Source organism: Saccopteryx bilineata, chromosome 3 (assembly GCF_036850765.1).
Source record: "Saccopteryx bilineata isolate mSacBil1 chromosome 3, mSacBil1_pri_phased_curated, whole genome shotgun sequence".
Lineage (NCBI taxonomy): Eukaryota > Metazoa > Chordata > Mammalia > Chiroptera > Emballonuridae > Saccopteryx > Saccopteryx bilineata.
The window spans coordinates 293,302,526-293,316,494 of NC_089492.1; the positions used below are offsets into that span (position 1 = coordinate 293,302,526).

The 13,969-nt window shown below is 50.3% G+C and overlaps 1 protein-coding gene across 2 annotated transcripts; it reads right to left on the reverse strand.

The window, feature by feature from the left end:
- Positions 1–805: 805 nt before the first annotated feature.
- Positions 806–11,871, reverse strand: SLC27A5 (solute carrier family 27 member 5). Of its 2 annotated transcripts, none has more exons than XM_066270790.1 (10): positions 11,132–11,871; positions 10,530–10,739; positions 10,009–10,167; positions 4,283–4,407; positions 2,820–3,014; positions 2,646–2,736; positions 1,824–2,022; positions 1,502–1,599; positions 1,174–1,304; positions 806–1,088 (listed from the first exon to the last, which is right to left on the reverse strand). In XM_066270790.1, exons 1-10 carry the CDS (start codon positions 11,817–11,819, stop codon positions 912–914), a joined length of 2,073 nt encoding a protein of 690 aa, XP_066126887.1. In that variant the 5' UTR covers positions 11,820–11,871; the 3' UTR covers positions 806–911. The 2 variants fall into 2 exon arrangements, with proteins under 2 accessions (XP_066126887.1, XP_066126888.1); XM_066270791.1 differs by having other exon boundaries at positions 806–1,099.
- Between the last annotated feature and the right edge of the window lie 2,098 nt (positions 11,872–13,969).

A 13,969-nucleotide genomic window follows, 5' to 3' on the forward strand; every position in this document is an offset into this window, starting at 1 on the left:
AAACAGGGAGAGACAGTCAGACAGACTCCTGCATGCGCCCGACCGGGATCCACCCGGCACGCCTACCAGGGGGCGACGCTCTGCCCACCAGGGGGCGATGCTCTGCCCCTCCGGGGCATCGCTCTGTCGCGACCAGAGCCACTCTAGCGCGACCAGAGCCACTCTAGCGCCTGGGGCAGAGGCCTAGGAGCCATCCCCAGCGCCCGGGCCATCTTTGTTCTAATGGAGCCTCAGCTGCGGGAGGGAAGAGAGAGACAGAGAGGAAGGAGAGGGGGAGGGGTGGAGAAGCAGATGGACGCTTCTCCTGTGTGCCCTGGCCGGGAATCGAACCTGGGACTTCCACACGCTAGGCCGACGCTCTACCACTGAGCCAACCGGCCAGGGCCTTTATGACTTGTTTTAACACTTGAAAGGCTTGACACATAAGACATGCATGGTTGTTCATCTGATAGGTTCATTTTACAGTGCTTCCATTTATTTTTTATTTATTTTAAGGTGAGAGGAGGGGAGTCAGTGAGACAGACTCCCTCATGCACTCGACTCCCTCATGCACCCCAACCGTGATCCACCTGAAAACCCATCTGGGGCCAGTGCGGAAATCAACCGAGATATTTCTAGTGTCTGAAACTGACATGGTCAGACCAACCTAGTTATCCTCACAATGAAAGCAACTGAGCCACTGGCTGCAGGAGAGGGGGAGGAAGAAAAGGGGGAGAGAAACAGATGACTGCATCCCTTGTGGGCTGTGAATGGAATCAAATCCAGGAAGTCCATATACTCGGGCAACAACTTTCTAACCACTGAGTCAACTGGCCAGGACCTTTTTATTTTTATTTTTTAACCTTTTTATTTTTGGCAGTAGTCAGCACTGGGCTCTGACCCTTCAGATGTGCTGTTGGCTGGCCAGACGTTCAAAGTCTCCAGGTACCTTCACACACAGCCTGGTATATTTCCTTTGTCAGGGGCTGGAAGGTCTGGGCTTGGTTGTCCAGTACAAACAGCGAGTCAGCAACGACACCCACGTTGAAGCCCTCACGCATCAAATGCGACTTAACCAGTTTGAACGTGCCTGTGATCTCCAAGGTGTCCTGCAGGAACACTGACTTTAACTTCGAATGGGACTCCTATGGCCAAGACCGCCCACCCACCAAACTACAGCCACCCTGCGCTCACCTGGATACGAATGAAATGAGGAACAGCATAGGCAGGGAGCCAAGTGCGGACATGCTGGTACAGCTTCTGCCCATCGAAAGTCCGTCCAGGGGCCAGCTGCACAGCTGCCATGCCCACCTTGCCCTCACACCCTGGGAAGCACGCCAGTTATTCTCGGGTGACCCACGTCACAGCCCACTGCTGACCCTTTTGCGTGGCACAGCGCTACTCACAGGCTGTGCTCCAGTAGCACCCCCACAGCTAAAATCTGGATAAGAAATCTTATCTAGGTTTGGATAAGAAACCTTATCCAGGTTGGAGGTTTGAAAATGAAGTGAGCCCTCCGCACCTGGCACAGACACCCCGTAGACGTTGACCTCCTGCAGGAAATCCACGAGTAACAACACGCCTTCCACCTCCCGCGTGGACACGTTCTCACCCTTCCATCTGAGGGGTTAAAGCCCCAGTTTGTGACACCGCCCGTGGTAATGGAGAGTCGTGTCTTTCTCCCCACCAAGCCCCGCCCCTCCAGAATGCAGAGGTCCTTTCTCTTTAGTCCTCCCTTTAAAATGGGAAACCCCGGAAGACCTCGCCCGGCCCCGCCTCCCAGGAACCCCGCCCCTAGGAGCCACGCCCCCATGAGCATCTCCTTCAGGAGCCCCGCCCAGCACCTGAAGGTGTCCCCGAGGCGGTCCCGAAAGTAGAGGAAGCCTTCGCTGTCCATGGATAGCACATCCCCGGAGTTGAAGTAAATGTCGCCCGGGCGCAGCACCTTCCTGACCAACTTCCTTTCAGTCAGCTCTCGGGGCCCGCGGTAACCCAAGAACGGGTGGCGGCCAAGTACCCGAGTCAACAAGAGACCTGGCTCCCCTGGGAGCAGGAGTAGAAATTTGGGCATTGACCATGGACTACAATCTCAGGAACCCACCAGCCTCTCCATGGAGATTTCCAACAATGGTGGAGTCGTATCACCGAGGACCCTGCCAGACAAGAGGCAGATACCGACAGGGAGATCCGGAAATATAGACAGACTCAGAGACACAGGACAGGGAGAGAGAAAATGAAAGACAGAGAAAGTGGCTTGGGGAACTCATTAAAAATGGGGAAAGGATAGCAAGGGAGGGGCGAGGGACTGAGAAAAATGATGACAGGAAAAAAGGGATGTGGCCAGGACCTTGGAAGACCCCAGGAGAGAAGACCTCAGAAGAAGGTAGAGGACAAGGCTTCCACAGAAAGCTCCAGAGAACAACTCCAGTGGACACCCAGAGACCCCGCAGACAAGAGATTGAGGCAGGGGAGCCAGACAGAGCTAAGAAGCTGAGAGGGTGAGGGTCCCAGACAGTGGTCATATTGGCCAGAACTCAGGGTCTGAGGGTGAGCTGCAGCCACTATTGGGCACTGACTTCAAGGCTTTGAGTTGGCTTGGTCCAGCGAAGAAGGAGACAGGATCCATGCCCTTCCCACACCCAGGGAAGGTTATCTGACCCCCATACCTGGCCCCACAGGCACACAGAAGCCTCCTTTGTTCCTTACAGGCTCTGCGGTCTCCGTGTCAAACTGTACAAGCTCAAAAGGGGACAGCATCTGAATGGAGGATGGGGAGGTGTCAGGAGAGGTCCTATGTGCTCAGCTTCTATCAGAGTCACTGTCACACACAACCCACTTACTCGAAGGAAACAGCTCGTCTTGCCTATAGCCCCACAGCGCCCTGGATAGTTGACAAAACCGATGTTGCCTTCTGTGGCCCCATAGAATTCCATGATCTGAATGGAGCCAAAGCGCTGCAGGAAGGTCTCCCACACGTCTTTCCGGAGTCCATTGCCTATCGCCAGGCGGACTGTATGTGTCCGTTCCTCTTGTCGCTGCAGGGATGTCCCAAAGAGGGTGATGAGAAGATAACATGGGGCATGCCCAGGAACCCTTTCCCAGGAGGGCTATCTCATGTTCTTGACTGAGGAGTTAACTGGGAGGTGATGAGGGGCATATACCTATATCTACCAGGCATTCTTACTTAGCAGTAGCTACCTGGCATCTGTACTTGATGGGTTACCTGCAGATATTACCTGGGGACAGGGAGAGTTACCTGTTGGGATATGTAGGGTGACTGGAGGGCTCATCTGGGGTTTTACATATGGGTAAATACCTGAAACTTTTATCTGGAGGTAACCTGGGGAGTGATTTGAAGCTTCATCTTGGTGACTTACCTAGGGGCCTTACTTGGGAGTAGTTACCTGGAGATTTTCCTTCAGGACTTGCCTAGAGGTTTTATCTGGAGGGATACCTGGAGACCTGGCCTGGAGACAGTTATCTGGGGTCCATACCTCATTGTTCTGTAAGGAAGAGGCTAGCTAATATCTAAGGAGTTTCCCCTGAGCCACACCATGTTCTAGACACTTCACATAGGTTTAATTATCACAATACCTCCTTGAGATAGTATCCCTTTTTGCTAAATGAGGACAGTGAGGCTAAGAGAGGTGAGGGCACCTGCCCAAGAAAGCACAGTTGATCATTGAAGAAGATGAAAAAGCCATGATTGGCATCCTTTTGTGGGATTAATTGTATGTGGCTCTTGTCTGGGGGTTGTACCTGAGGGACCTTGCTTGAGTCCTGTACTTAAATAGACCTGAGATCTTTACCTGGGATGACAACAGATTTCTCTCTCTCTTTCTTTTTTTTTTTTTTTATTGACTTGATTTCAGTGAGAGAGGAAGGGTAAGAGAGAGAGAAACAGAAACAACGAGCTATTCGGGGGATTTTTGTGGCAGAGATAGAGAGTCAGAGAGAGGCACAGATAGGGACAGACAAGAAAGGAGAGAGATGAGAAACATCAATTTTTTGTTGCGGTTCCTTAAGCTGTTCATTGATTGATTTCTCGTATGTGCCTTGACTGGGGGGCTACAGGAGACTGAGTAACCCCTTGCTCAAGCCAGTGACCTTGAGCTCAAGCTGGTGAGCCTTGCACAAACCAGATGAGCCTGTGCTCAATCAAGCTGGCAACCTCAGGGTCTCAAACCTGGGTTCTCCACTTCCCAGTCCGACGCTCTATCTACTGTGCTACAGCCTGGTCAGGAGACAACTGAGATTTCATACCTGAAGTGTTCACCATACAGCCGTAATCTTGGAGTCTCACCTGGGGAGTGTTACACAGGTAACGCAGGACTTCGCCCACATACTGGATTACAGTCACTCCGTGTTTTCGACAGTCATCCCAGAAGCAGGAAGCAGAGAATTTTGGGGCCAGGACACAGGTTGCTCCTGGGAGGTAGGAGAGGAAAGGATTTCAGGTCATGCTTCCAAACTATAGAGAAGCTGCTTTGATCTGTAGCCCCCTGAAGCACAGGATAATATTGAGGTCATCTCTGTCTTTCTGGACCAGCCAGACAACCCAGATTGGAAAACCGTAAGCAGGCCTGATTCAAATCCCCTCTGCAAAAGGGCTAGAAAGCTTGGTGTCTGGTACAATGAGAGCACTGCTAAATAAGGGCTGTAAAATTTATCATTCTTGATTATGATAAATATTTTATGTGAGTTTAGCAAAGCAGATGGATAAATGTGTAGATGTGTGGATGGAAAGACAAATGAATGCATGGATGGATGGATGGATGGATGGATATATGGGTGGATAGATGCATGGATGTATGTATGGATGGATAGATGTTTTGAAAGATGTTCACATGGATTAATTTTAAGGGCTACTACATTCACTCCAGAAAAGTGATCTTTCCTTTTCTGATCTCCTTGACAGCTGGCTCTGTAGAAGATACTCTCCCCAATTCACCAAAACTCCTTAAAATGAAATATCATCATCCCTGCAACCCTAAGAGACAATTGCTTGTATGCTTGATAGTAATCAAGTGTGTCCTCTTTAGGGCTGTTTTGTTTGTTTGTTTGTTTGTTTGTTTGTTTGGAGAGAGAGAGAGAGAGTCAAGGAGAGAGAGAGATAGGAACATTAAGTTGCTCCTGTATGTGCCCTGACCAGGGAAAATGAACCAGACACTGCCACGCTGGGACAACCCTCCAATCAATCAAGCTATGCAGCCAGGGTTTTATTTTTATTTTTATTTTTTTTTACAGAGACAGAGAGAGAGTCAGAGAGAGGGATAGATAGGGACAGACAGACAGGAATGGAGAGAGATGAAAAGCATCAATCATCAGTTTTTCTTTTTATTTATTTATTTTATTTTATTTTTTTCTGAAGTTGGAAACGGGGAGGCAATCAGACAGATTCCTGCATGCACCTGACCAGGATCCACCTGGCATACCCACCAGGGGGCGATGCTCTGCCCATCTGGGGCATCGCTCTGTTGCAACTGGAGCCATTCTAGCACCTGAGGCAGAGGCCTCAGAGCCATCCTCAGCGCCCGGGCCAACTTTGCTCTAATGGAGCCTCGGCTGCGGGAGGGGAAGAGAGAGACAGAGAGGAAGGAGAGGGGGAGGGGTGGAGAAGCAGATGGGCGCTTCTCCTGTGTGCCCTGGGCGGGAATCGAACCCGGGACTCCTGCACACCAGGCTGACGCTCTACCACTGAGCCAACCGGCCAGGGCCAATCATCAGTTTTTTGTTGCAACACCTTAGTTGTTCATTGATTGCTTTCTCATATGTGCCTTGACCGCGGGCCTTCAGCAGACTGAGTGACCACTTGCTGAAGCCAGCGACCTTGGGTCCAAGCTGGTGAGCTTTTGCTCAAACCAGATGAGCTCGCGCTTAAGCTGGTGACCTCCAACCTGGGTCCTCCGCATCCCAGTCTGACGCTCTATCCACTGTGCCACTGCCTGGTCAGGCCAGGGTTTTATTTAGTGATTGATTTTTTCTAGAGAGACCAAAGAGTGGAAGGGAGAGAGGAGAGGGGGAAGTGAAGAAGTCATCCACTGCTTTATCCAGTCAGACATTCCCTGGTTGCTTTCCATGTGTGCCCCAACTAGATTGAACCCACAAACATGTTGTTTTGGGATGATGCTCCTAACCGACTGAGCTAACCACCCAGGGTGAGAATGTACTTTTTAAGGGGCTATTTTTTAAGTTGATGAGAGAGAGAATCAATCTGTTCCCTTATGTGCCCTGACTGGGGCTTGAACCTGAAACCTTTCAGTAACAGGATTATGCTCTAAACAACTAAACTATTTGGCCAAGGCAGGGCTGTAGTTTTGAGTGTAGAATATTAAATAGGTACCAGGTGCCAGGTTTTTGAAAAATGACAACTGAGTTTGCAACACCTAACAGAATGTCTGATTTAGGAAAGGTCTTCAAGATCTAGTAAAACCAGGGAAAGTTTGGTTAAAGAGTCTTCCACGTGAAGCTCTTAATTCATCTCAGGCTTTCTAAGGTAAGATAACTGTTATCCTACCTTCCAATATGCTGCTTCCAATGTGGTGAATTAGGAAGCACAATGAACCCCACCAACGTTCTTTTTTTTTTTTTTTTTTTTTTTATTTTGTTTTTTAAAGAGAAATTAAAGGACAGGTCAGGGGATTCCAGTCTTTTTTTTTTTTTTTTTTTTTTTAAGATTTTATTTATTCATTATAGAGAGGAGAGAGAGAGAGAGAGAAGGGGGGAGGAGCAGGAAGCATCAACTCCCATATGTGCCTTGACCAGGAAAGCCCAGGGTTTTGAACCGGCAACCTCAGCGTTTCCAGGTTGACGCTTTATCCACTGCGCCACCACAGGTCAGGCCCCACCAACGTTCTTGCTAAGAATAATGGAACTGAATCTTAACACGTCTAGACTGAATTTTCAATGTAACAAAAAACATAAGGGAAAGAGAAGCAGAGACCAAAAAATGAGTAGACTAAGTATAAAAAGACAATTCAGCCTGACCTGTGGTGGCGCAGTGGATAAAGCATCAACCTGGAAATGCTGAGGTCGCCAGTTTGAAACCCTGGGCTTGCCTGGTCAAGGCACATATGGGAGTTGATGCTTCCAGCTCCTCCCCCCTTCTCTCTCTCTGTCTCTCTCTCCTCTCTCTCTCTCTCTCTCTGTCTCTCACCCTCTCTCTCTCCTCTCTAAAAATGAATAAATTTTTAAAAAATGAAAAAAAAGACAATTCAATAATTAGGAAAATGTGAACATGAAGTGTACATCAGATGATACTAAAGAGTTCTGTTAATTTTTTTAAATGTATTGATTTTAGGCCCTGGCCGGTTGGCTCAGCGGTAGAGCGTCGGCCTAGCGTGCGGAGGACCCGGGTTCGATTCCCGGCCAGGGCACACAGGAGAGGCGCCCATTTGCTTCTCCACCCCTCCGCCGCGCTTTCCTCTCTGTCTCTTTCTTCCCCTCCCGCAGCCAAGGCTCCATTGGAGCAAAGATGGCCCGGGTGCTGGGGATGGCTCTGTGGCCTCTGCCCCAGGCGCTAGAGTGGCTCTGGTCGCAACATGGCGACGCCCCGGAGGGGCAGAGCATCACCCCCTGGTGGGCAGAGCCTCGCCCCTGGTGGGCGTGCCGGGTGGATCCCGGTCGGGCGCATGCGGGAGTCTGTCTGACTGTCTCTCCCTGTTTCCAGCTTCAGAAAAATGAAAAAAAAAAAAAAAGTATTGATTTTAGAGAGAGATAAGACAGAGAGAGACAGGAACATCGATCTGTTCCTGTATGTGCCCTGACTAGACATCAAATGAGCATTTCAGAACGATGCTCTAACCCAGTGTTTCCAACCATCAGTCCATGGACCAGTGCTGGTCTACTAGAATTTTCATGATGGTCTGCAAAAGAATTAATTACCCCGATACTGTGTGAAGATGATAGACTCAATGATTATAGATTCTATAATCCTCACACATCAGGATGGTGAGCTCTTTCACGGACCACATGAAATTTCTGGTGGACAGGTAGTTAAAGACCACTGCTCTAACCAACCGAGCTATCTACCAGCCAGGGCCTGAAGAGTTACTGATAATTGAAGCCCTTATATGGTAGAAATACAAACTGCAATAGTTACAAGTGAAAAGATATGTTATCGCCTGACCAAGTTGTGCTGTAGTGGAAAGAGAATTGAACTGGGACGTGGAAGATCCAGGTTCGAAATCCCGATATCGCCAGTTTGAATGCGGCCTCACCAGCTTGAGCACGGGGTAACTGGCTTGAGCGTGGGATCATAGACATGATCACATGGTTGCTGGCTTGAGCCCAAAGGTCACTGACTTGAGTCCCAAGTCGCTGGGCAAACGGGTCACTTGCTCTGCTGTTACCCCTTACCCCTGGTCAAGGTACATATGAGAGGATAATCATTGAACAGCTATGGTGGCGCGATGAAAATGGGTGTTTCTCATCTTTTTCTCTCCCTGTCTGTCTATCCCTAGCTGTCCCTCTTTCTGACTCTCTCTCTCTGATTCTGTAAAAAGAAAAAGAAAGAAAAGTATGGTGTATAGGATTTGCTCTAGAATAATTTAGAAAAAGAGGAGTATATATGAAATAAAATCTGGCAACATGTTAACAATTGTTGAGGCTGGATGGAATACTTGTGAGACTATCCAACTATTTTGTATGTTTGAAATTGTCCATAAAAATTTTTCTTTAGGCCTGACCTGTGGTGGTGCAGTGGATAAAGTGTCGACCTGGAACACCGAGGTCGCCGGTTCAAAACCCTGGGCTTGCCCAGTCAAGGCACATATGGGAGTTGATACTTGCTGCTCCTTCCCCCTTCTCTCTCTGTCTCTGTCTCTGTTTCTTTCTCCATCTCTCTTCTCTAAAATGAATAAATAAACAAAAATAATTCAAAAAAATAAATAAGAAAAAAAAAAGATGAGAAAAATTTTTTTTAATTTTATTTTTCTTTAAACAAAATATAGAACCCCTCACTAAGTAGCTCAGTTGGATAGAGCATGTCATCCTGATACACTAAGGTTGCAGATTCAGTCCAGGTCTGAGCACACATAAGAATCAACCAACGGCATGACCTGTGGTGGCACAGTGTATAAAGTGTTAACCTGGAAGGCTGAGGTTGCTGGTTCAAAACCTTGGCCTTCCCTGGTCAAGGCACATATGGGAGTGATGCTTCCTGCTTCCCCTCCTTCTGTCTCTCTCTGTCTCTCATCGCTAAATTGAATTTTAAAAATAAATAAATAAATGTTTCAAGATAAAAATTTGAGGCTCTGGCCTGTTTGCTCATTCATGTCGAGCATTGTCTCAAGACAACCAGCCTGTGAGTTTGACCTCCACTCAGGGCACATGAGAAGCAACCAATGAGTACACACTTAGGTGGAACAACAAGTGAATGCTTCAGCCTGGCCAGGTCGCTCAGTGGATTGAGTAGCACCTGGAGTGCGGAAGTCCCATTTCAATCCCAGGTCAGCGCACACCTGAGGAGCGACAAACACAACCATCTGTTTCTCTTCTCCTCCCTCTCCCCCTACTCTCTCTCTCCCTTTCTCGCAGCCATTGGCTCCTGGTGCTGAGGATAGCTCAGTTGATTCAAGCATCAGCCCCAGATGAGGGTTGCTGGCTGGATCCTGGTAGGGCCACATGCGAGAAACTGTTTATCTCCCCTTCTCTCACTTAAAATAAAATAAATCAATAAACATTTTTTAAAATAAAAATATGAAGAAATAATGACTGTGGAGAGGTCTCCACATGAATTCCTAGTCAGGCATTCAGGCAGACAACTTAATCCATTAAGTTGTCTTGTTAAGCATTTCTGCACAGAGATATGAGATCATATAAATGACCTTACACCAGCTGTTGTCACCTTCTGACCACAACACAGCTTTTGGGGACATTCTGAGTGTCCATGGTAGTCCTGGGCTCTACTGTATGTCCCTTGTCAAAGGTAAGAATCAAGGATGCTGGATATAACCTGTGAGGCTTTGCCACCCTGACATCCAGTCCAGCAGTCCCATGGATGGGAGAGGTCCTCGGGGAAGGGCTTACCGAGCTCCAGGCAGCCAAGGACACCAAGGACAAGCCCTGTCGCATGATATAGAGGCAACACCGTGTAGACGACATCATCAGTTACTACCCCACTCAGGGACAGCATCCCACTCATTTGCAGCACTCGCTCATGCGTGAGGATGGCCGGCTTCGGGAGTCCTGGGGGAAGAAGTCATGATGAGAAGGGTGCGGTGGTCAGAGAACAGCACACAGGGCTAGGCCTCCATGGTCAGGTCTCACAGTCCTTAGAAGCTGGTCAAGTATAAGGATTTGTGGGTGGTTTCAAGTAGGTCAAGTTAGCTTTTGGATTCAGAGGCTTAATTCCAAAGCTCTGTTTGGGTTTTAGTGGCTGTTGGCTAGGAAGGGGCAGAATTCTGGCACTGATCAATCATATCACCCCGTGGGGCAGAGTTCAGGCCAAATGTCACAATCAAAGAACAGAGTAGGTTTTGGAGGTCAGGCTTGGGTCAGATCAGTGTGAGAATTCAGAGATCGGGGGTAGGGCTGCTGGGTGGCCTCACCGGTGGTCCCTGAGGTGTAGATAAACAGAGCAGGGCTCTCCCGTGTGATTCCAGCACGGAGGTCAGCCGGCACGGGGTCCTGGGGTGCAGTGTCAAGGGCAGCCCCCAGAGCCCCCACTCCCGGCGTGCAGGACGAGAGGCTGAGGTAGAAGCAGCTGATGTTCTCTGCCTGCAGCTTGGGAAGCACCTCCTCCAGGTTCTCCCAGAGGTCTGCAGGAATGGATTAGAGGGGAAACTGAGACCAGGTCTACCTTTGAGGTCACGAGGGGACATCCGAGACCTGGATATGGGGGAGAGGAGCCCACTGCCAGCCACAAAGGATGCAGCCAGCAGACAAAGCTTCTCCGTTCTGTAAAGAAATTCATAATTAGTATTTTTTGGCAAAAAAGGATTGAAGTAGCCACCGTGAAGAAGAAGGAAAAAATACACCTGTGGTGCCCTCAGGATTTCTTTCTAGCAGTCAAGTTCCAGTTGCCTGTGGGGTGAGCAGGGACAAAGGAGCTTCTTGTGCAGCCCCATCCTCGACCCTCTGAACAGCAGTCCTCTCGTCTATCCCTTGACCCTGCTTCCTTCCATCCACTGCTGGCCTCTGGGGTCCTTACCTGGGTCCACCACCAGCACCCGAGCTCCGGAGCTCAGCACCGAGTGCACCAGGGGCGCCCCGCGGACTTGTGGGTTGATCCAGGCCACCGGACAGCCCAGCTTGGCCACCCCCAGCCACAAGCCCAAGGCAGGAATGGCCCGAGTGGACAGCACCAGGAGGGCGACCGGCTCCCTGGCGCCCTGGCCAGCGTGGTCGACCAGCTCCGCCTTCAAGGCCCACGCCGCCCGGCAGGCCTGGGCATCTAGTTCCCCGTAGGTGATCGAGCGGCCCCCGGGTCCCGTCCACACCAAAGGTGCGCGGCCCGGTTGCGCCCGCGCCCGCCTCTCAAAGGAGTCTACGAAGGTGTCGGGAGGTTTGCGGCTCAAGCGCGCCCTGATGCCCCAGCCGACGCGGACGATTCTGACGATGAAGGCCACGTCTGCGGGCAGCCAGCGCAACCCCAGGGGCGGCCGCGCGGGCAGCAGAGCCAGCGTGAGGGCTGCCGCCGCCAGACTCAGCCAGTGGGGCATCCAGGGGACGAGCCACGGCCGGGCCAGCACAGCCACGCCGACCAACGCACAGCACGCAGGGTCCCCCAGGAGCCACCGCAGTGCCAGTGCCACAAACGCAGGCCATGCGGACAGCCCCAGGCTCAGGAGCGGCAACAGCAGCAACAGCAGCAGAAACAAGCGCATTCCGGAGCCCATCGCACCAGCTCCCGCCAGAGACCTGCCGGCGGAATACGCACCTGCGCCGCAGGGCTGCCCGACCTCGAACTCTGGCCCCTGGCGGTGGCCCAGGTGGTATTGACGGCACTACAAGCCATCCCAGGACTTTGCCCTCAGCCCTTCTTTTTATTTTTCAATTACAGTTGATATCCACTATTAGATTAGTTTCAGGTGTATAGCATAGTGGCTGGGAATATATACCCTTTATGAAGTTATTCCCCATAAATCTAGTACCCACCTGGCATTATATAGGTGTTACAACATTGACTGTTTTCTTTTTTTTTAATTTTTTAATTTTTTATATATTTTATTTATTTTTATTAGAGAGAGAGAGAGAGAGAGAGAGAGAGGAGATAGAACAGGGGGAGGAGCAGGAAGCATCAAATCCCATATGTGCCTTGACCAGACAAACTCAGGATTTTGAACTGGCGACCTCAGCATTCCAGGTCAACACTTCATCCACTGCGCCACCACAGTTCAGACGACTGTTTTCTACGCGGTACTTTACCCTACATTTTGTTTTGTTCTCTTTACAGAGACAGAGAATCACAGAGAGGGATAGATAGGGACAGAGAGACACGAATGAAGAGCGATGAAAAGCATCAATCATCAGTTTTTTGTGTGTTTTTTTTTTGTGTGTGTGTTTTTTAATCATCAGTTTTTTGTTGCAACACCTTAGTTGCTCATTGATTGATTTCTCATATGTGCCTTGACTATGGGCCTTCAGCAGACCAGTGACCCCTTGCTCGAGCCAGCGGCCTTGGGTCCAAGCTGGTGAGCTTTGCTGAAACCAGATGAGCCCACACTCAAGCTGGCAACCTCGGGGTCTTGAACCTGGGTCCTTGGCATCCCAGTCCAACGCTGTATCCACTGCGCCATTGCCTGGTCAGGCTACCCTGCATTTTGTGACTGACAATTGTTACTTCCTAACCCCTTCACCTTTTCCACCTAGCCTCCAACTCTCTGCCCCTAGCCCTTCCTGGCCCCAGGTGTTTAGCTCTGCCTTGTCCTTGCTGGCCCCTCTGCCTTTATGGACAGTCACTGTGGACCAGGCATGTGGGAAACAGGTCAGGGCCAAGGGAAGAATCAGCAGGACAGAAGAGCCAGTGGTCTTCACACCTCATCTGGAACAGCTCGTGACACCCACATAACTCGGTGAGGAGATGGGACTTGGCTGGGCTTAGGCTCTAGCCAGGTGGAACAGTAGATGCTCAGCAAATAAAGGAATACCTGCAGTGCCTGAATTCAAACCCAGTTCTTAACCCCACTGTGTGCTGCACTGACTCTGCTGTACCCTTGATATACATATGGTGGCACCCCGCTCCTCTGCTGGGCAGCCACACGGGGAGCATAGAGAGGCACTACCATTGGCCAAACAGCCAGCAGGTCCCACCACCCTCTCCACCTCCCCCAAATCCTTAGGGCAGGATGCCCTGCCAGGTGCTATTACTAAGCTGGAGGGAGAAGAGCAACAGCCTCCCTCTAGGCTGCCAGCCAAACTGATGCAGGACTTGGTGACACCAGCCATCACCATTTTCAGCTGCCCAGCAGGAAAACCAGGGGTCCTGGCTGCTGCTCCCAACACCAGCCCATCTAGCACTCCAGACGTTGCCTGCCAGGACAGGTATGCTAGGGCTCAGGTCTCCTCATAGCAGTCTTGCCCCAGTGACTCCTTGTACCCCGAAATGTAAGGTGCTCACACATCATGCCCATCAGAAAAGGGAGGGAAACTTTGAATTTCTAAGGGCTTAGAAGATCTGGTGACACACTTTGAAATATGACCCTTGGACAGCTACTGTGATTGGGGTGGGGTCCCACATGTGGCCTCACTCTGTGAAGACACACCTCACACGTGGCTGGCCTGTACCCCACCCTACAGGACCAAGGGCTCTAGGAGAATCAGATCATGCTCAAATGCCCACCTCACTCTTGCCCAGAAAAGAGGTACCAGATGACCAAGCAGACAGTCCTGTCTTTACCCAAGGGGGCGCTGAGACCCAATGGCTACAGCCAGTCCCTGAAATCTAGAAACACATAATTCAGCTCACAGCTTTCGGGTTTGGGCCCAAGGGTCAGTTCTTTATTATACAGTCCAAGATGGATCCATCTGAACCTCATAGGTGCCAGAT

What these genes read in the sequence shown, in the direction of transcription:
- SLC27A5 (XM_066270790.1), bottom strand. Translation starts at nt 11,819, where the DNA reads ATGGGCTCCGGAATGCGCTTGTTTCTGCTGCTGTTGCTGCTGTTGCCG. An exon ending in GGTGCTGGTGGTGGACCCAG is followed by an intron (nt 10,740 to 11,131) that starts GTAAGGACCCCA and finishes CCATTCCTGCAG; the next exon opens with ACCTCTGGGAGAACCTGGAG. An exon ending in CTACGGGGTGTCTGTGCCAG is followed by an intron (nt 1,305 to 1,501) that starts GTGCGGAGGGCT and finishes CGTGCTTCCCAG; the next exon opens with GGTGTGAGGGCAAGGTGGGC.